Source organism: Taeniopygia guttata, chromosome Z (genome assembly GCF_048771995.1).
Source record: "Taeniopygia guttata chromosome Z, bTaeGut7.mat, whole genome shotgun sequence".
Taxonomy (NCBI): Eukaryota; Metazoa; Chordata; class Aves; order Passeriformes; family Estrildidae; genus Taeniopygia; species Taeniopygia guttata.
The window spans coordinates 6,278,507-6,299,780 of NC_133063.1; the positions used below are offsets into that span (position 1 = coordinate 6,278,507).

At 38.3% G+C, this 21,274-nt stretch overlaps 2 protein-coding genes across 2 annotated transcripts in view; both read right to left on the reverse strand.

Moving 5' to 3' along the window:
• Positions 1-3,502: 3,502 nt before the first annotated feature.
• On the reverse strand, positions 3,503-13,610 carry MINAR2 (membrane integral NOTCH2 associated receptor 2). The gene is made up of 3 exons (XM_012577370.5): positions 12,584-13,610; positions 4,531-4,776; positions 3,503-3,732 (listed from the first exon to the last, which is right to left on the reverse strand). The coding sequence occupies exons 1-3, from the start codon at positions 12,806-12,808 to the stop codon at positions 3,553-3,555; spliced, it is 651 nt and encodes a 216-aa protein (XP_012432824.2). The 5' UTR covers positions 12,809-13,610; the 3' UTR covers positions 3,503-3,552.
• A 4,736-nt stretch (positions 13,611-18,346) lies between these two features.
• ADAMTS19 (ADAM metallopeptidase with thrombospondin type 1 motif 19) overlaps positions 18,347-21,274 on the reverse strand; it is a 126,618-nt gene continuing 123,690 nt past the window's right edge. Inside the window, exon 23 of the mRNA XM_030258105.4 lies at positions 18,347-19,585. Within this exon, the coding sequence (XP_030113965.4) occupies positions 19,434-19,585 (152 nt within the window). The 3' untranslated portion in view covers positions 18,347-19,433. The remainder of the gene's footprint in view (positions 19,586-21,274) is intronic.

A 21,274-nucleotide genomic window follows, 5' to 3' on the forward strand; every position in this document is an offset into this window, starting at 1 on the left:
CCCCTTCACTCTTGTGACCAGTGACAGGACTTGAAGAAACAGAATGAAGTTAAATGGGGGGAGGTTTAGGTTGGATGCCAAGAGAAGGATTTTCACCCAGGGGGGTGATTGTGCCCTGGAATAGTCTCCCCAGGGATTTGGTCACAACACCAAGCCTGACAGAGTTCATAAAGTGTTTGGACAATGCTCTCAGGCATTCTTGGGGTGAGATTCTTGGGATGTCCTGTGCAGGGCAAGGAGTGGGACTTGATGATCCTGATGGCCCCTTCCAATTCAGTATATTCTATGATTCTATGAAAGTATGAAATTATATGTGTTAGTGTGCTCTCGGGGTAGGAAGAGACCAATGAATGTAAATCATAGAGATTACTTACAGGAAACTTACCTAGTAGAGATGTTTCATTCATGGAATCATATAATGATTAAAGTTGGAAAACACCTCTAAGCTAATCAGTACCAACTCTAAACCAGCATCACTGTAATGACCTCTAAACTGCGTGCATATAACTGATGTCCATATGTTTCTCGAACACTTCCATAGGTGGTGACCCCACAATTTCTCTGGGCAACCTGGTGCAGTGCATGAAAACCATTTCAGTGAAGCATTTTCTTATACTATCCATTCCCAGCCTTCCCTGGCACAACTTGAGGCCATTTCCTCTTGCTACCTAGAGAAAGAGGCTGACACCCACATGTCTACAAACTCTTTTTGTGTAGCTGTAGACAGTGACAAGGTCCCCCTGTGCACGGAGGAGCTTTCCCTTCCCTTCCCTGCCGTGCGCACCTTCCCGGGAAGGCGCTGGAGCCGCGGATTCCCTCCGGGAACGCGCTCCGCCGCGAGGGGTCACCAAAGGAGCCCGCATCGCGACGGCTCCTGAGGATCGCAAAAAACCGAGCAGCCCTTCCCCCATATCCAAGAGAAGCATGACATGATTTAAAAAAAAAAAAAAAACAAACACCAAAAAAAACCAACAACAACAACAAAAAACCACAAAAACAAAAACAAAAACAAATTTTATATATATATATATACATGTGTGTACATATATACATATATACATATACCTATACATATATATATACACACATATATGTGTACATATACACATATACACATATACACATATACACATATATGCATATATACATATATACATATATACATATATACATATACATATACATATACATATATATAATATATATATTATATATATTATATATGTGTATGTATATGTATATATACATATATATATGTATATGTGTATATATATTATATATATACATATATATAATATATATACATATATATACACATACATATATATATACATATACATATATATTTACATATATACATATACATATATATACATATACATATACATATAATATATATATTATATATGTATATGTATATATATGTATATATACATATATATGTATATGTATATATATATTATATGTCTATGTCTATGTCTATGTCTATGTCTATGTCTATATGTATATATGTATATATGTATATATGTACACACATATGTGTGTATATATATATATATATACATGTATATATATGTATATATACATGTATATGTATATATACATATATATATATATATATATATATATATATATATATATATTTCCAAGCGGCATCTTCGCTCCTGACACGTTTTTCCTCCTTGCTGGCTCTCCGCTAGGTGACAGCAGTGAAATCGGAGTAAAACATCCCGTAGTCCAGCTTGTGGAGGAAACGGCTTCATCCTTTCAGCTAAGCCCTCACAGAGTAATGCAGTTGAGAAACTCGCATTATTGGCGGTTTTCCTGGAAATTACAGAGCTCTTTGCTTTTGGGCTTCCAGCCTGCAGGCCTCAATAATTTACAAAAGTACGGCTCTGCATTGGATGCAATGCACTTAAAGCAAATGTACTCGGGCTGGAAAAAAGTCAAGTATTGTTGGTTTAATGTTAGTAGTTACTTCATAATGTCAGCTATTAGTCTTGTAAAATACTCCCAAGTTCTTACTTTTGTAAACTGAACGGGCCTGATCTTTCAGACAAGAACCCCCATCTGCACTGAAACTGCAGCAAGGCAGGAGACTGAGTTCCCTTGTATATTTACAGCAATGTCCAATTTTGTAACAGGGATACACATTTTATGCACGTGCGTTTAAATGCTGCTACTCTTTTACTGTTGTCTGCAGACCAGATTAAAGCAGTAAGCTTTTTTAGCTTGAATTTTTTCAGGCTGAATCTTCAAACTAGTTATAGTACAAGCTAGAGTAAGGTCCAAGAAGTTACAGCACACAAAAGAATCAGTCATAGACTAGATGAGAAGGAAGGAATGAAATACAGTTGTCTGAAGATGAATTCATGTTGACATGAGTTAAAGCAGGGCAAACCTGCTGTAGGTAGGGCACATTCTAGAGTTCTGAGGGGTTAGTACAAACCTTCTACCTTAGTTCTACTCGTGACTAATCAAAAGTATTTTCTGCGGGACAAAAAGCAGAGTTGGTATAACTTCAGCTTTCCAGATTATGTGCATCTGTGAGATTCTTGTTCAAAAGGGAAATCCCTATCTCAATAACATTCATAGCTCTTTAAATACCAAATACAGAGGTATAAAGGATTTGCAGCACCCAGAGTACCTTTTCAGAAAGGAAATAATTACTTGAAGTTCTTGTCTCAGTGTTCATGTAATTTTATCTCATGGTTTGATTCTCCCAAATTATTCTGAGGTGTATTAACTTAATGGTCCATGTGCTCTAAACATTTAATTTTATTCCTTTAATTTACAAAGATCTCTTTCCACAGCCTGGTTATATAACTGTAATATTTTTAAGGTGTATTAATTCCATTATATACTCTTGTACTCCACAGATTTTGTTGGAAAAAAAATAATGCCACTCTATCTTTTGGGATGACAGACATATCTTGAAAGAATATGACCTAGTGATGGAAGAACTTTATCACAGGTTATGGAATTTTTTGATAGAAACTCAGTGATTGATTTTCTCTATTTCTTCTCTGAAAAAGTGTAAGAAAATATTTATGTGTTTAGGCTGGCTTTTACTATGTGCTGTATCATTGCTGCAATGCACTCAGTGTCTAAGTACTGTGTTAATTTTTGCTTTATAATTCTTTACGATCTCTTGAATGATGCTTTATAATGCTTTTCTATATTCTAAAAATAGCTATCATAAAAAGATAAAGAGGATGGTAGGTGTTTATTTGAACAAATAGTCAGCTGGTTCTCTATACACACTATATGTAACATACCACATACTGACTTAAATCACTAGACTAAAGAAGGCACTAAAAAAGATAGAGAATAGTTTTATTTTTAAATTATACCTGTAAGGAGACACTCAGCCATGCACAGAATATTTGTCTCTTTTCTGGGTCAATTCCTTGTGCTGTACAGGAATATTTTGAAGAAGTGGTGTCAAATTGGGTTTGTGACCAAAAGAAATGGAATTCAAATAAAACCAGAGAAGGAAATTATTTAATAAAAATATTTATTGAAAAAGAATTTCATCAACATTTGGCTAAGCTAAGTAAGTAAAATACTAAGTATGATTACAGTAATTAGGATGCAAATGGCTAGTACTATGAGCAGAACGATTCGGCAATATTTTGAATGTTTTTTTTCTCGCTCCTTCTTTTTTAACAAGGTATCATACCCAGGAGTATAAATATCCCCCATCCAGAACTGCAGATCATTAGGATTTTCCTAGAAGAAGAGTCAGAAAAATGAAATTAGTTTCTCTCTTTTATACATGAAGTCATTAGAACATACCCAGAAGTATTTTGGCTATCATCAGACACTGATTAATGAATTTAAGACATCAGAACACATATGCAAGACACTTTCACTTGAATGTAGGTTGTGCTACTTTCCAGATGCTGCAAATGTTCCACTGGGGAAAATTAAAACCACACTTTTCATCCAGGAACCAAAAATAGGACACCAGCCATTGAAATGTGTTTAAAAACCCAGAACACACCATGTTGTCTTCTCAAGAAGAGATGTCATACTGTATAAACACAGTTCTGAGTACCCTTTAAAAAAATGGAACAGGAAAAAAAAAAAAAAAAAAGTAATCTTAGATGTGATTTGTGCCAACCCACAGGGAGGCAGGATCCTGTATAGTGTGGATGAGACTGAGAAAAACGTATGTAATTTAATAACAGAATTTTGCTACAAACATTTATAAAGTGACTCTACAGTATTTAAGTGCCACATTTGTAGCTCTTCCCTACGTAATTTGAGTTGTACAACGTTGTGGTTTAAGAGTTTCTCTAATCAGAGGTCATGTACTGTATAATTGAAATTCCTGCAATCTCAGCAGATACATAGACTTCTTTCCTGATCAGACTCATGTTAATGTCATGTCTGTAGCAGAAAATACCTCCACATTTATTTCTGTAATCCCACCTAAAGATCCAGGAGAGCTGCAGAGTGGTTTATGCACACACCACACAGCTCACAGCAATTCACTTGCTCAAACTCAGCACAACAGCCAATTACCTTTATGTGGCTGGCCAGGTTAGAGTGCAGGGACTGTCTGTCATACTCTTGCACAGTCCAGGAAGGAGTCTTCTTCTTCTCCTCCCAGTCATCATCCACATGGATATCACTGTACAATGGGTTGCTCTTGATTGTGGATTTCAGGGTGATGGGAGTAATGTGTTTCCCCAGGGATTTGTCTATTATTTCTTGACTGACCCTGTTCAAGTCTAAGCCTGGCAGCTCAGTGGCAGCTCTTTTTTCTCTCTGTAAGACACAAGTTAGATCAGAACCTGGCTTTAACTTGCATTACCTACAATACAGGCCCCCTTCCAGAATTATCACTTGTAATGCAACAGAATCATTTTAAAACTGAACATGCAACCATTTTTCTGCTTCTAGTAAACTACAGTGAGGGAGCTTGAATGCTCACTCTGGACAGATTTCTTTCTTTAGTGAAAGGAAGACAACAGTTGGGTACAATCTGGACATTAAGTTCTCTTGCAAATGTGAACTGACATTATAATGCCTGCTGGAAAAAGGCCTCTGCTTTAGTGAAACAGTGCTACTGCAGTAGAACATTATACTTCTGGTGGAAGCCATGGATGTATGATGCAGGAGCAAATATGTAAGGACAAAGCAGAATGATCACAGGGGCAATGGTGTGTAAATGACATTCAACTGGAAATGCATCTCTGATAGCAGGGGTGTGGCACAATTCTGTTCACACTCTTGAATTCTAGATCCATGTCAGGAGGTCAAAGAGGGTCTTCATTTAACTGTCACAATTCACAGGTAATTAAATATCTGAGCACTTTCCCAATAACAAAAGCTGTTAAATAAGACCTTTTAGAACATGTGGGTGTCAAGGGAGGAAGAAGAAGAATAACAGCCCTGGTGGGATCATATTTTCTGAGAAGTCACCAGCTGCCTCCTAAAACAGCACTAAGGGTCTCTTTAGGGATCTGTAAAATAGTCACCATACTTTTCAATCTGTAATTTCCTGGAGGAATGCAATCAGACTCTCTAGTCCAAGCTATTCAAGATTTGTCCCAGCCTTCTGTCACAATACTTTCAATTAACCTGTCACTGATCTTTGGTACCACAGTGTGTCAGGTACCTAAGAGACCTGATTTTTGCAGAGCCTTTGCCTTACACTGACACCATCTCTTAGGATTTTAGAACTGACACAGAGCATATTCATCCCTCCGCATGAGTACTTTTATCCTTAGGAACTTTATGTTGAGTCTAGGAGAGACTTGGCTTGACCCAGTGGCCGTGTGTCAGGTATGCTGGGAGGGGACAATACCCACCTCTCTCCTGCTCTCAGAAATCACAAAGGTGTGTGCAGCACCTGCTGCATGATGTCCATAAGGTAAAGTGCACATAGTAAACAGCCAGTGAAGAAGCTGGGTCCTGAGAAACTTACTTCCATGTAAGGATGACTTTCCCTGAATTTTTCACTTTTACTGAGATCTCCAGATGTTAAGCTACTGCAGGCTGGATGGACTTCAGCTGCAAAAGGGCTAGGGGCATGTACTGCTTCTCCTTCCACCTTTCTGGTGGGAGCTCAGGGCAGCTGACCTCCTGCACACTGACTTTGAAAACTGCTTGGACACCTCATCAAGTCCGTGAAAGTCCCTAAGATGAAAGCAAACTGTTGGCTTCTTCTGTTTGAATAATTTTCTGTCCACTTGGTGGGCTAGTGAATCCATTTTCAGTGGAAGTCAGCTGCTGTGTACCATCACCTACTTCATGACTGCAGTGTCTGTGCACATGTATAGATTTGTATACATTAGTCTGAGCCAGGCAGGTGTAGAAGGAAGCATAAGAACTGATATCCTTCAGAAAGCGAAGGTGGAAATGAGAAAACAGCAGACTTTGTCTAAGAAACTCTAGGAGGAAGCATCATGCTGGCATTCCTATCACTAAATCCTGCAGAAGTGACTAAGCATGTTTCCCATCAATAATTGCCATTAGTAGGCGGGTGGATCCTCAGTGACCTCCCATCCTTCTGTTAGTTCATCGTTTCCACATGTCATTTGTTAGCCTCCACACATCCCCTGATAATATTACTCTCTGCATTGCAGTTACAGCTGGCACTGAAGCCCTCTGGGCTGTACTGGCCAGATTTCAGCTGAGCTGGTGTTTTTAACTGCCTTTTCTTTCTGACTGCATTTTATTTACTTTATTTCTTATTTAAGATTTGTCATGACCTTAATGCCTCTTCCCTCAGGCTTGTTAAATAGTTGAAGTTGGAGAACATTTTGTTGAAGAACGCGAACTGTCTCACCAGGGGTTGATTGGTCTCCCTAGGCTAAAATGTTGTGAAAAGAATGTGACTTGACAGAAATTTTTAAAGCTGTTTTACATAAAATACTCCAAAACTTGGAGTAGATGGCATGATGCAAAAATCTGTTCATAAAAACAGTGCTTTGTTGCAAAATTTTTTCACCTACTGTCTGAAGTACCTTTCTTTTCATAGGCATGAGGAAAGTGTGGTGGCTTGGAGCAGATATAGAGAGGGAATCAATTGGGAGGAGCAACCAGGTTTTATCATGAGAGCTGGACCAGAATTTGGGGTAGGATATAGTTTGCAGAAATGTTAGAGAACAGACATTGAAGTGACAAACTAATTGGGCGAATGCACTTGAGTACAGCAGATGCTTGTTTGCAAAATTTCTGTGGTAGATATGTCTTACAGACTTGTTCGGTAAAAGTAAGGACAAAAGCTGGAATCTCATCAAATCCCAAAATTTTTAAGACTAAGATATCACACAAAGAAATATGAACAATATTGCATTAAACATATGCATTCTAGAAACGTAAGGTTAGATAACAAAAATATGCTTTCTAGTATTAATTATTGAAAAAGCTACTTTTTTACATTTTCTTTTAAGATTCAAAACACATCCCAGTCTTTGTCACAGACTCTGACTCATGCAGCAAATGTTCAAAGAAAAATAAAAGTATTGTAAATTTAGATATCAATATCCATTACAGGATTCATACTATATACATTGGAAATAAGAAGGCAGTGTGAATGAGGCTGGAACAGAACAAATCAATTCATGTTATCAGTTCATGTTGTTATTCACCAAATGGAAGGAGCGAACAGCCAATACTCAAAGAAGCAGTAATTAGTAAGAACGCTGAAAATTGTAGATGAAATAACTTTGTGAAATACTTATTTAACAAGCTGAAAAGTGCTCAGCTCTGCAAACACATAACTGTGTTCGTCTACATATAGCTCACGAGCAAGAGCATTTTTATAACTGGTTAATAACTCATTTTTCACTGAGAAAAAGATGTGCTTCTTTGACAGACCCAGAGAGCTCTCACATACAAGTGCTAGTATTCTGTGAAAAGCCCAGAGATCTATAGAAGGTTGATGTCAGTTCCATTACTGAACATATGCCTACTCCCTGTTTTTTTCTCGCTGATTATTTTATCATGCAAATTATGCATACCTTACAATACATACAACTAAAATTATAATCTAGTCTTTATTACTAGGAAATATTTTTATCTTGGCTTCATCCTTCTCTTCCCACTTCTGTTGTTGTTGATAGCACTGAAACAACCCAAGAGCCTAACCATTATTTTTTCAGCCTGTGATACGAAGTATCACTCATCAAGTCCTGGACATCAACAGTTAAGGCTAGACCTTGGTTTCAAGCCCATCTACCCGAAAGAAGAAAACAAAGAGGCAGATTCAAAAATTAAGGAACTATGCTTCCTGGAACTCAGGCTTTTCTTTCCTTTCCCCCCAGACAGAATCAGTTTCTCTGTTCCTGTGGGCAGCCCCAGTTTCTACTTGATGTTGGCAATGATGCTCAGGGAAAGTAAGAAACGCTGTTGATGGGCAGCTACAACTAGAAGTTTTAAGCAAGGCAGTCCTACAGAAATTTACAGCCACCAAATACTACAGGATTTGTTTCATAACAGCGTTCTCAATCCTAATGAAAGTGACTAGAAGGATGGTCATTATATTTGACAGTAGCTTGTTTAATGCTATAACCCTTTGTTGTGCAAAAACCACGTAACAGATTGTGGAGGACCCTCCCTGTACTAGTAAGGACATTCTTCTGGTGTAGAGAACTATTTTGAAGGCAAACAAAAGGTCTGACAGACAAAAAACTTCTAGGGTGTAGCTAAGAATCTCTGTGGTAGGTGTATCAACTGTGTAGGTATTACTACATTTGCTGCATTTGGAAAATTAAAAGTTCTTTTGTTATGGAGAATATTAGCACTTGAGAGCTTCATTCAACAAATCACATCTCATAGGAGATGAGATGGAAAAGCAGTCGGGAAGGCAAGGATTAACCAAAGGTACATAAGGAGATAAGGAATACAGTAGGGCAGACAGCTCACATCAAGGGTTCCTGAGAAGCCTGAGCAGGTCCAGACAAGGCTGCAAAGATGATCAGAGGATTGAAGCCTCTCTACTTGTTCAGCCTGGGGAAGAGAAGGCTACAGGGAGACCAAGTAGCACCTTTCTAATACATACAGATATCTGACAAGAAAGCTGAAGAGAGAATTTTTACAAAAACAAGACAAGGCAAATGGCTTTAAACTGAAAGAGGGTGAGTTTAGATTAGTTATAAGGATGATGTTCATCTCTGTGAGGATGGTGAAACACTTGAACAGGTTGCCCAGAGAAGTTGTGGATGCCCATCCCTGACAGTATTCAAAGCCAGGCTGTCTGGGGCTTTGAAGACACCTGCTCAAGTGGAAGACATCTCTGTGTATGGCATGGGAGCTGGCACCAGATGACCTGTAAGGCCCCTTCCAACTCAAACCTTTCTATGATTCTAGAAATGAAACTTAAGGAAGGAAATTAAGGGGATCTGGATTCCTTGTCAGAGACATTAAGGCAGCCTCAGGTTGCCTTAAACTTGCCCTCAAAACTGAAAAGCCACCTGACATGGGCAGGAAAGAGATGGTTACAAACACTTCAGCCAAAGTGACAGAGACATTTAGACAAAAGTGAATATTCATATTGACTATTTTAATTGCACAATATTGAGACTACTTCTTGTAATGAATTGTTTAGTTTAAAGTTTTTTTTATCTGTCATTGGCAATGCAGCTCTGCAGGGCTGTGAGTGCATTATATAAAAACTTTTGTACAGTCACAGACCAAGGCTCCTGCAAACCTTGCTGCTGGCTCTTATTGTGGCCACTTGCAGTTGTCTAGGGAAGAATAAGGGAGAGAGTGGAAATATGTAATTCACATTTGAGCCAGGGGGCAAATAAGTGATTCTAACCCAGCACCTAACTTACAGATTTTTAAAAACCCTCTTGTCCTGGTATGCTGAATATAAAAGCAAGGACGGTACACAGGCATTAACTCATGTGTAAGGCTCAAAAAACACCATGCCAAGAAGTAGCATGCTGCTAAGACCGAATGCTCTCTTCTGTCTTCCAAAAATAGGGGGGCAAAAGGGAAATATAAACAAGAAAGAGAAGTCTGAGAATTGCAGAAAACTACCAGGCTGACTACAGGGGAGACATGCATGAGAAACAGATATGGAGGATTAATCACCTGGTGTGTGCTGGGCATTAAAACATATTGTGGGGCAGAGAGTCCAGCAGGACTGGAAATTGTCAGGGTGAGCAGAATGCAGTCAGCAGTGATACATTTGCAGGAGAAAGTCTGTACTTTTTATGCTGCTTTTCACAAGAAAGGGCCAAAATTCCTGGACTGCTTTATGGTTTGTTTTAGTCAAAGTAGATGATGAAAGTACATGCTAAGAGGAGAAGCTGTTTAGTTTGCCTGATACCAAAGAGGAAAGTGAAGAGAAAGACAGCAGTTTTTTGTCATTACATGAAGCTGCTTTTTAAAATGGAAACAAATTTTAAAACTTAAAGGTGGAGAAAACACATAAGCATTTCAGTGCTTTTAAATTTAAGCGATCTCATAATAAAAGTTTGGAAGAGACCACAAACATACCACTAAGCAAACACTTTGCATAGGGAGACTTGAGTAGCATTAGTTTCTTCAGAGAATATTAACTTCTAAAGAGGGAATTTAGGCTACTCTCAAGGTTTAATGACTTTAGGAATATTTAGATCATGCACACATGTTCTGAAATTAATTCTCTCTCTCCTCCTCCCATTCCCCCTTTTCCATTTCTGAATTAACTAACCCTTAACCCCATTATCTCTCTCATCTTGATGTGAAATATGTTATTCCTGCACCATTAGTTGTCCACTGTGCCATCGTGTTTTCGTCTAATGTCTGGAACTCATCAGTGCTTTTCCTTTATTTGATTGTCAGCAAAAGGAGAAAAAGAAGGCAAGCTCCTAAGGGAGAGAGAATGGCACAATGAATTTTATCTGGACAGCTTGAATTCACTAATGACTACACTAAAAAGTATAGACTGTATCCTAGGTTTAACACTTACACAATATACCACTTTTCAAACTCCGTTTTTGGAGTCATGGTGAGTACAGACATTTCCTTTGTAACAGCCATCCCGGGATGGGACACAGAGTTCCAGGAAAACCTTCTCGCTGGTGGCAAAAGCGCGGAGCACGAGTCGAAAATTGGGCTCCCTACACATTTTTAATCCTCCCGCAGCTCTGCAGCCCTGGCTGGGTGACAGCGCGTCCTGATTGACAACAATGGGGAGAGCATCCCTGCTGCGGGGGAGGCTCTGTGTGTGGCTGCCTCCCTCCTGCACAAAAACAGGGGCTCAGACGGGGGGAGGGGGTGAGGCCAGCATTGCACCATACCCCGTAGTTTGGGATGCTTCGGGCTCTTGGTTAGGGCTGTTTGCATGGGGGAGCCGCCAGCGAGGATTATACAACACCAGCAGAGCGGCTGGAGGCAGTGGACAGGCAGAGGGAATTATACAGTGGACAGCCAGCGAGGATTATACAACATGAGCAGAGCGGCTGGAGCAGTGGACAGGCAGAGGGAAGGGTGGACAGGGTAGGGAAGGAGCTAGGGAAAGCAAAGGGGGAGCATGGAAGCGGGTGTCAGACTTCTGCAGTTGGAAGAGGACTGGGATGGACTCTGGGAGGGAGCAAAGGGGTTCAGAGAGCTGATGGGGAGAAATGTCTGAACAGGGAGAAGTGCAATAGGAAGTTGCTGTGGGAGACTTTCAGCATCATTCTCCCTTCCCCCACTTTCAAATTTTTTTGGCTCTTACTCCTCATTCCCCTGGGGAAACAGATCCCTACACTAAGGATCCTGAGAATGTAGACCCTTCTCCATCACTCCCCTCACCCCCAGCCACTTATGTATGTCTCCATCCCTTGACAAGAACCAGACCTTGGAGCTTTTGCTCGTGCTAGGGGTGGGGAAAGGCGAGGGGCTCCCCGGGCAGCAGGGAAGGAGCACTGTGGAGCAGCAAGTGGGGCCCAGAGGGGTGTGAGCTGATGCAGCTGTACTGCTGCTGATCCAGACATGAACTTCTCCTCCGCCAGCTCCAGGGCCTCTGCTAGGCAGTGCACATTCACGTTTTTACCAAGAAACTGCTGCTACCTCTATATAATAACCTGGATTGACGCAGTCAGCGTGTTTCACACTTTCAGTAGTTGTCTTTCAGTATACCAGGAAGGACGAAGTTGAATGAGGGAAAAAAAATAAGGAAAATAAAAAGGAAGTTATGGGGAGCTATGTAGATATATACATTTGTAGCAAGAATCTCTAATGTCCCTCTAATGTGCCTTTTCATAAAGTTTAAGGGATATGGCCTCACTTTCAGTTTCAAATCTGGGGCTTTTATTGAGAGAGAATATTCCACACACACCTTTAGTACAATTAAGTGGTATTTTACTTCAGTAGACATTCTAGAAAATGCAATGAAAATGTTACAAAGAGCAGTAGAAATCCTAATACACTGAAATAAAGTCAGTAGACCTCCCTGAAGAGACTAACTCTTCTAATGGAGCCTGATCCTCACTGATGTCCATGGGAAAATACACAGGAATATTAACGATCCCAATTAAGAGATGCAGGAAGCTGAAACCACAGCTGACCTGTCACCATCATGTAATTTTTCTCCTGATCCTTAAAACAAAGTAGAAAAATCAGGAAAATATCAGCCTCTTTTAGACCTTACCTGTAAATAGACCCTGTTGTGCCACCGCTGCACTCCAGGAAAAGCTGCCTCTGGGAATTTTGCCCAGTTGGCTGGTAGAAAGGCAGAGTTTTTCACTAAAGATTTAACCTCCAGTTGCAGAAATTTATCAGGATGGTTGTTGTTTGGCAAAACGGAGAGGTCCATGTCTCTGTGCTGTAGAGTAATAATGAAAACAGCCCCAGCTTCTGCTTCCTGGCTGTGCATGCTCTTTCTATTATTAATGATGTGAAGAAGGATACGACAGTTTCCTGAAACTGTATCTGACCCTTGTTTGGTATCAGGCTCACTTATAACATCTACCAATGATAAAAGATTGTTTAGAAGTGGCAGAGCAGACAGGAGAAGTTTCTGTAAGTGCCTGGTTTAAGTTTTCAGGTTCAAGGTCTATTTTGATAGATACATATGTGCTCATTAAAACTAACTGAGTAACAGTGAGTAGATGCATAAGACACTTAAATGCATACCAGCACTTCCTCAAGTTATCTGCCAAAAATGTCAAGCCTACAATACTTCAAAGTAACATTTTTTTCCCCCCAGAAAATTAGAAGCAGCTTCCCGTCAAAGCAAGTCTTCCTTTTCTGCAGCAGCACCAAGAGGCTCCATTGTGCTGTGTGGGTTGGTACCATTTACCACAACAGCTATGACATGCATTTTTTTTTAGGGTCAGGGATTTCTTTCATAGTAAATTCTTCTTGACCCTGGGAAATATTAGATTGTTTCAAGTAATTGATAACAGAAGTTTTCAGGGAATTGATTCTGCTCCCATTCAAATGCAAAAAATTCACTGTAACTGGCTTGAATGATACGGTCTCAGCTCCATCACCTTTATTATTTTGTTTTGAGATTTGACATTTTCATCATAATTTTATGAGTCGTAAGTCCTTTTGAATTTCAGCTAATGAAATTCCCCTTCTCATTATGGCCTCTATGTATGACTAGCAAATGTCGCCTCTCCATATGTATGTTTTTCTAGGATATATTTCAGTTTGATGAAATTGCCACAGAGGATAAGCTTTTGAAAGGTCATTGTTTGAAATCCAGGAAAACCTTTTTTGAATCAAATTTGTGCTGAGAACTAGGGCATTAAAAAAAAGTAGCTCTTTACTTAGACCATAGAATCAAACCAATCTATTTACCACATAGAAATCACCTGAAATATAGAAATGAAATAAAAATAGGAAAACATTTTTTAAACCCTAAAGTAAAAAATGAATGGTTGGATATGCATATATGTTAATAAATATAAATATAAATCTGTTATTTACTTAGAAAGCTCATGATGTTTCCTTGCATGTAATTGAGATTATTTTAAAGCATAGCTGCTTAAAATTATTAATGTGGCACTTTTCAAGTAGATGCTCAAATAAACTATCTGTGAGCAGCCACAAAAGAGACAGTAGTGACTATGTTTCTGAGTGGATGTGCATACTTTTGGGGGTGTCTCCCCAGTCTAATAAAGCCCTGAAACACTAATACACCTTTCCAGCATACCCTAGGGATTACCATGAAGCTGCTGTTTTGGACTTAACATGACATGTAGTTCTCACTTTTCCCCTGTGCAGTAATAACTAAGAGAGTAATAATTTGTGTTTTAAAATACATGGGTGTACACAACCACGACTTCTTAAACATAGACTTTCCAGCATCTCTAGAAAAAGCAGGGCTTTTCTGTGCTACTGTAGCATAAGATGTTGTGTGTGCCTGTGTGAGTTTACATACCAAAACTACTCCATTGGGCATAAGAACATAAAAGGTATCTTAGTAAGTCAGGCCTCACCCAGTCCCAGGATCTATCACTTTGTTTGAAAAGGACAAGAACAAGATGCTGTTTAGGGAGACAGTGTACACCCTGCTACTTTCTGCAGTTCTTTCTTTTATTCCCTCAGAAACCACTGTTTTTTTGGTTTTTTTTTTTTTTTTTTTTTTTTTTTTTTTTTTGTGCTGAAGTATCTCTTTTCCAGGCCTTTTATTATCTATTTATAAATTGACAATAAATTTATCTAACTGCTTTTCAATTCTTCTGATAGTACCTCTTCCAGAAGCAAGATTCAGAACCTCATGACCATCTGACTAAATTGCTTACTTTTATGTCTTTTAAATAAATTTCCATATTAACCATATCAAGGGTGCCCTCTCTGCAGTACTGCAAGGGTTTTATGAAGAGCTCCCCACACAGCTTATCCATCACCTTCAGGATGTTTAAACTGTCTCAGTTTCTTTTCAATCTGGATTATCAACCTTTTAATTCTCATCTTGTAAGCCACCCATCTATCTCCTTGCTAATTTATTTTCCATTTTCTATGTGTTGCACTGTAATTCCACAACATTGTTTATAAGAATACGGCAACCATAAAGGAATACAATGTTCATGTTGTGGTTACACCAATTCCAAAAATAGGAAAAATTATGTCTTCCCTTCTGAAAACATCCATCCATTTTTGCTGCTTTTTTTCCTGCTGTTCTCATAGCAGTAGTAACTCTCACAGGGCTAATAACTTCACTTCTGTGACTGCCAGTTGCAAATTCAGTGTCTCATAGGAATGGTTCAGGCTATTTTCATAGCTATAATACTTGACATTTACCTACATCAAAGTTTTTCAGTTACTGTCTTGTCTAATCACTCATTTTGTGTTTCTTGCCAACTGAGGCAGGAGTTAACCAGAAGAGCTTTATGTCACCTGCGTAGACAAAGACCTCAGTTTTTACTCTTCTTCATGCCACAATGAAAATGCCAAAAAACCTAACTCCTTAGGGAACCATACTGCTGACTTCTCTCCATCCTGAAAGATGACTATTTTGCTTCCAACTCTTTAATCACCTTTCAAGCCATAAAGATTGCTCCTGTAGTCCTGAATGCAGTTACTTGAATATCCTGTAATACTGAAATTTGTCAGATATTTCTGTGTGCAGCAGATCCTCTTTGCTCCATTCACAACTGCAGCCATGCTGACTCTCACCTGAGAGCACATGCTTATCCAGGCGCTCAAGGATCTTACTTTTTTATTTGGCTATTATGGCAATCTGCAGCTCAAGGGGTTGCCTTTCCCACAGGCAGGAATTATACTGCACTCTGCCAGTCTGACAGACTGAATATTTGCAATGACAGCTTGGGCACCATGGCAAATGGTTCTGACACCAATTTCCCAGTTATGTTATTCCAGTATTCTCAGGTGACTACAACCCTAGATGTTGCTTGCATTGAACATATTTATTTGTCCTTACTTTCCTGTACATTTCCTTCACCTTGATCCAACTTACCTGACACCTCTGCTAAAAGGAACCCTGCAACATTTCATCTGGAAAAGCCAACACAAGTAATTCACTGAGTTTCTCTTTCACTGCTTTATCACTCCTGAGTGTCCCTTTCACACTTGTGCTATCAGATGGTCCCACCGTCTCCCCTTTCAGCTTCCTGGTTTGGATGTATTTCAAGTTCCCTTTCTCTTTGTTTGTACATCTTTTTTACAAACTTTAAAAAATTCTTTCTGAGTGCTTCTAATTTTCTTTTTGTAATTCATCTGTTAGGTTTTAGGGCTTCCATTGGTCTCCCGATGCAGGCAAGCTTTCTATTTTCAGTGTATTTTTGGAATATGCAAATGGCTGTTTTTCTGTCACTGAAGAAGATAATGAAAACTGAGTGGAAAAAAACTTGAAACAACCAGAAAAAAGCAGCAATTTCCCTTCAGAATAAATGACAATGCTATTAAAAATCAGGTATTTCTTTAAGAGTTATGAGAAGTGGTAGCTATTGTAACTTTTGGTCATTTCTCTAGCTAGTCAGCACATATGTGGGAGGAAGGAGGAAGTAAACCTACTGTGCACTACCCTAATACAATCCCTGTCCACCACTTAAATCCCACTTAATCCAACAAAATAGGGTCTAAGTGGTATTTAATTAGCAGAGAGGCCAACTCTAGCCCTTAGGAGCCAAGAGTGAATTTCACCTTTACATGGCAGCTGAATTTGATTGACTTCACACTCATTTGTTGAAATGTTACATATTCATCAGGCTGGAAGGAAAACATATTAATGCAGAGGGATTGTTCTTGAAGAAGGAAGAACAAATTAAAAAAAAAAAAAAAAGTTAACTCTGGACTGTCTATGCCTGCATAAGGCTATGGCTTGACTGAACACAGCTGGAAAGGGTTGCCTGCTGCCACCCAGGTCTATGGAAAACTCTGCCAGGCTGGCACATGCCTGCCCTCCCCACATGCAGCAGCTCAGGCCATAGGCTGGGTATATTTTCTGACCAAAAGGGTATTTCAGTCTGTATTGCTCCTCAGAATGATGGTAGTATATGCTGAAGCAGTAAAATTAACTTGCTTTCAAATTCAGAGGTATATTTGCTATTTAGACACAAAATTATTCACACACATTTAACTGGTAGTTTTGTACTACAGATGTGAAAGGAATCAGAACCAGATTTATCAGGACTATAACATCCTGATCAAAGTATAACATCCTATAACTTCCTGATTTCACTCATTACATTTAAAAAAAAGGTAATTTTAGACCACAACTCTCTAAATCCACCCCTATCTCCCAATGAAAAGTACTTCCTTTTTATGATCTTCTTATAGAGGCGATGGGAGGATGATTTCAGCTGCAGTCAGTATTTGTTTTTGACAGATACAGCCAAAGTTAAAACACACTTTTTAGATTTTGTAATTAAGATGACATTCTTGTTAGTGAAATATTCAAAATCCGCAGCGCATAAACATTTAGAACTGTGAGGATGATATCACAGGCTGATAAAAATTTTCCTCTGACCCCGAGTCTGGAGGCATCTTTTCTTTTGCTTCATTTTCAATTGTGATTCAAGTGCATGCAGGAGTATTACCAAGATCTGGTGCTAAGTATGAAGAAAATTTAAAATAATAATTGCTTCTTTTGCCTGCCAACTACAATAATTCTATTAGACTTTCAAATGTGCTTCTGTGACTTTAAGTAATTATGCCCCAAAGCAACTGAATTTTCTGTGCATTGAAACTTTTTAATTATACAAAATATAACATTCCATGATGTCAACATTATTTTTCTTTCTTTTTTTTTACTTTTCCAAACCAGAAGGTATTTTATTTAAAATCACCTAGCACCTCATTAAAGTTGCAGTTTTCAAATGCAGAGCAGTAAGAGGCCAAACTAAAGATTTTGATAGTACAGATGTTGACTTCAATGGTAGTTAAGATTGCATTTAAGTATTCTTCCTGGACAGAATCACAGTCCTGACTAGGGGCCTCAGTTTATTGTCTGTGGGTATCTGTGGTTATCTGTGGAAAGTGTGTGTCACATCTATACACTAGACTCTTTGCAGAGAAGGAAAAGCAACACTCACCTAAATAAAGCTGCATTCCTTTTTTGCTTTGAGTAGTAAATATGCCTTTCTGGCTTATTTCTCCAGCTGTCGTGTCTTCAGGATTTTCTCTTCTACATATTTTAAGAACATACTTAAAGACTTGCATCACAAAATGTGGGCAGAAGACCCACTGCTGTGCACGTGCCAAGTTCAGCAGTTACAGGACTCACCTGAGATAAATACCTGCCTCTCTTTACTTTGTTATTCTCAATTTCCATATCTATATCGAGGCTCTCAGAGTGACATGTCTGTCTGCAGCTGCAGGGTGGTGCCTAAGTCATGGGGCAGAAGGCACTTGTACTCTAGCTGTACCTGCTGCCATGCAGAGCTCGATGGATTAAGCTACCAGACCCAGACACACAAAAAAAGAAAAATGCAAAGAGCAAAAAGAGCTTTACTTTTTATTGAAAATGTAAAAATCATGTGAATCATGTACAGTATTTTCTCATAAGGAAAATCTTAGCTGTTTTCATAATGTTTCACAAAACTGTAAAACATTTAATTTTTATAAAGACTTTTTCATTAGTCAAAGATAAAACTAAAGTAGTATTACAAAGCTATTTTCTAAATTATCAACAGAGAACTGAGAATGTTTAACAGATTAAGCCATACAAGTGGCAGGAGAAAGGACACTTCCATTTGTAAATCTGCGAAAGGACACACAAAGGTATAGAGGGGCATGGGTTTTTTGTTTCAAAACTTTAAAAAATTAAGTGACATATTAAAACACTACAGACGTGGATTCATAGGATGGTACAAGTTCTAGGACTGCATTTCTCTACACTACCTCAAACAGTGCAACAGTGATTCAGTGTAAATCTCTACAGTGTTTCATTGATTTAATACTTGTGTTCAAGTATGTGTCCATGAGAATGATCAAAATCTCTACTTAGCTATTTTAATTTTCTTGTTTATAATATAAGTTACAGTAGAATATCCCCTTCAGTATGTTTCTAAATCAAATGAACTAATTTCACAATACATTCTGTAATAACCTGTTTAATAATGTTAGCTTGTTCACTTTGACATCTGTTGCAAAAAACACAAGCTCATTCTGACTCCAAATGCCAAAAATATAATGAAATTAAAAAGAACCTTATTTCCATATACAACAAAACTATTCAGCTAAATTAAAATAAATTCAAGATAACATGACTTTTTTTTTTGCAACAGATGGCCTTACTGAAAATAAACATTTAAAATACTAGTTACTATTTTTTAAAAATTCTGATAAATGTATCCAAAAGTGTTCATATAAAAATTAATTATGAAAATGTCAGAAGATAAAAAACATTGGCTGTTTAACCAAAACCATTAATGATGTCTGGCAGGCAAAAATAAATTAATTTGATTAAATTATATGTAATCTGATAATATTTGGTCTGAAAAAGCCTGTGTGTGGGGGGGTGTGTGTGTGTGTGTTTATAAATAATAAGATTGCAAAGAGCTGAGAGACAGCCAGTCTGACTGAGGTCAGCTCTTTTGTTGCATTTTTTGCGCGTAAAAGTCCCTGCACGTCTCACAGCATCGCTGATACCACCTCATGTCTTGACAGAGGTTCTTCTCTCTTATCACTCTGCAGTACACAGGCCACTGGTCTCCTAGGCACTTGAATGTCAAAGCAGCTGTGAAACAACAACAGCAAAATCAAATATACATTACTGTTGCCTTTACTAGTGAAGAATCACATACCAAGAGAGACAAGGACATAAGAAGTGTATCTGGGAAAGAGAAAAGTTTATAGACGGAGATACCTAGCAAAAGAAGGAATTCCCCTTGTCCTCCTGCTGTCAATATATTCAACATAAAAATTTTTTAAGGCCAGCTTTATTTACAAATTGGATTAAGTTGCATCGAACTTAATTAATTTAATGTCATGCAGCTGTCTTCTGGTGAGTAAGTGGAGCTCACCTTTCTGCTTTGTTTCACTTATGAAAGCCCCTTTACGCAGCTTATAGAAGGACTGAAGTTGGAGCTTTTCACATTTAGTTGTACATATCAACTATATGTATTACATGCATGGAATTAAAATGGGAACCCAGTCAAAAACAGGACACAAGAACAAGATATTGTCCAAAACCCATCAAAAACACTGAAAAAAAGAAGTCATTCTCAGATTTGAGTTAATCTCCTGTGCTAACGGAAGAGAAATTTGTAAGAGAGCTGGTGGCACAATCCCCATCAGCTTTCACTAGCCCTACTCCCAATTCAAAAAAATCTCTGCTGCACGCTATGAATGGAACTGGAGGACAAAATTATCAATATATTGAAGAGAAGCATTGCATTATGTACTTCAGGGATGTTAAAATTTCTACTGGATTTGATTCTGATTCCATGCTGGATGGCATTGATTTGTAGATTACTAATATCAGTCCTACATAATCCATGCCATGAGGACAACATAGTCCTATCTTTTTTTTTTGCACTTGACATTAAGTTGAATTTTAATTGACGCTGTATTTTTTGTGTGACTCTTTCTGAATCACTTGACTCTGTGACACAAAACCTCTTATGTAACCTCACCAGAGGAAAATCATCAATGATGGGGAGATGGCATCTTGCTTCTGAGAGACCAGCTGAACAAAGAAAGATAAAGTACAAAGGGGAGGAACATTCAAACAGTGAAATAGCAAGGAGAGGACCATAAGCAACAGCAAATTGCAACGATGACTACTGTGCAGAAATGTTCAAAGGTTAAAAACCTAAAAGAGAAATATGCTTCACTGTCTTAAAAGAATACAATCTGAAATGCTAGTCTTGTTTTCCATGTGGAAGTAATCTATTGGACAAGAGGGTTTATCTTAACAAGGGCTCTGGAAAATCAGTTGGAAAGGGTGTGCAGTCTTGCAGCAAGCCTTTGAATATTCCCATCATCCTCAAGATGCATATGAATGATTAGGGCAACTAAGGGTAATCATCATCAACAATGCACTAGGAAACAAAAACTACCAGAATTAACAGTTCTGTAGTTACAAAATACCATAATTTCTTTAAGAACAGAAGAGACCTGAATTCTGCCAGGTGCAGAAAATCTCTTCATTCGAAGTAATTTTCCTTCATGCATCCTAATACATCAGGCATAAACGTTAACTTGAACTAAAGACAAGTGGAAGGATCTGTGTGTATTTAAAGCACAAATAAGGGGCTCCTTGATCTCACAAATATCAAGAGAACACAGTTTGCAACATTTTTAAACAGAAAAAAATGTATTTTCTCAGTTTAGAAAAAAATTTATAAAACTGGGTGAATATATAAAAGCATATATGTTTATAATGTCTCTAATAAAAATATTTTTTCATATGGGACATTTTGTT

Coding starts and splice junctions, on each gene's coding strand:
- MINAR2 (XM_012577370.5), bottom strand. CDS start 12,808: ATGCACAGCCAGGAAGCAGAAGCTGGGGCTGTTTTCATTATTACTCTA. Junction 4,777..12,583: donor ACAACAGGGTCTATTTACAG/GTAAGGTCTAAA, acceptor TGTGTCTTACAG/AGAGAAAAAAGAGCTGCCAC. Junction 3,733..4,530: donor ACCTGGCCAGCCACATAAAG/GTAATTGGCTGT, acceptor CTCTTCTTCTAG/GAAAATCCTAATGATCTGCA.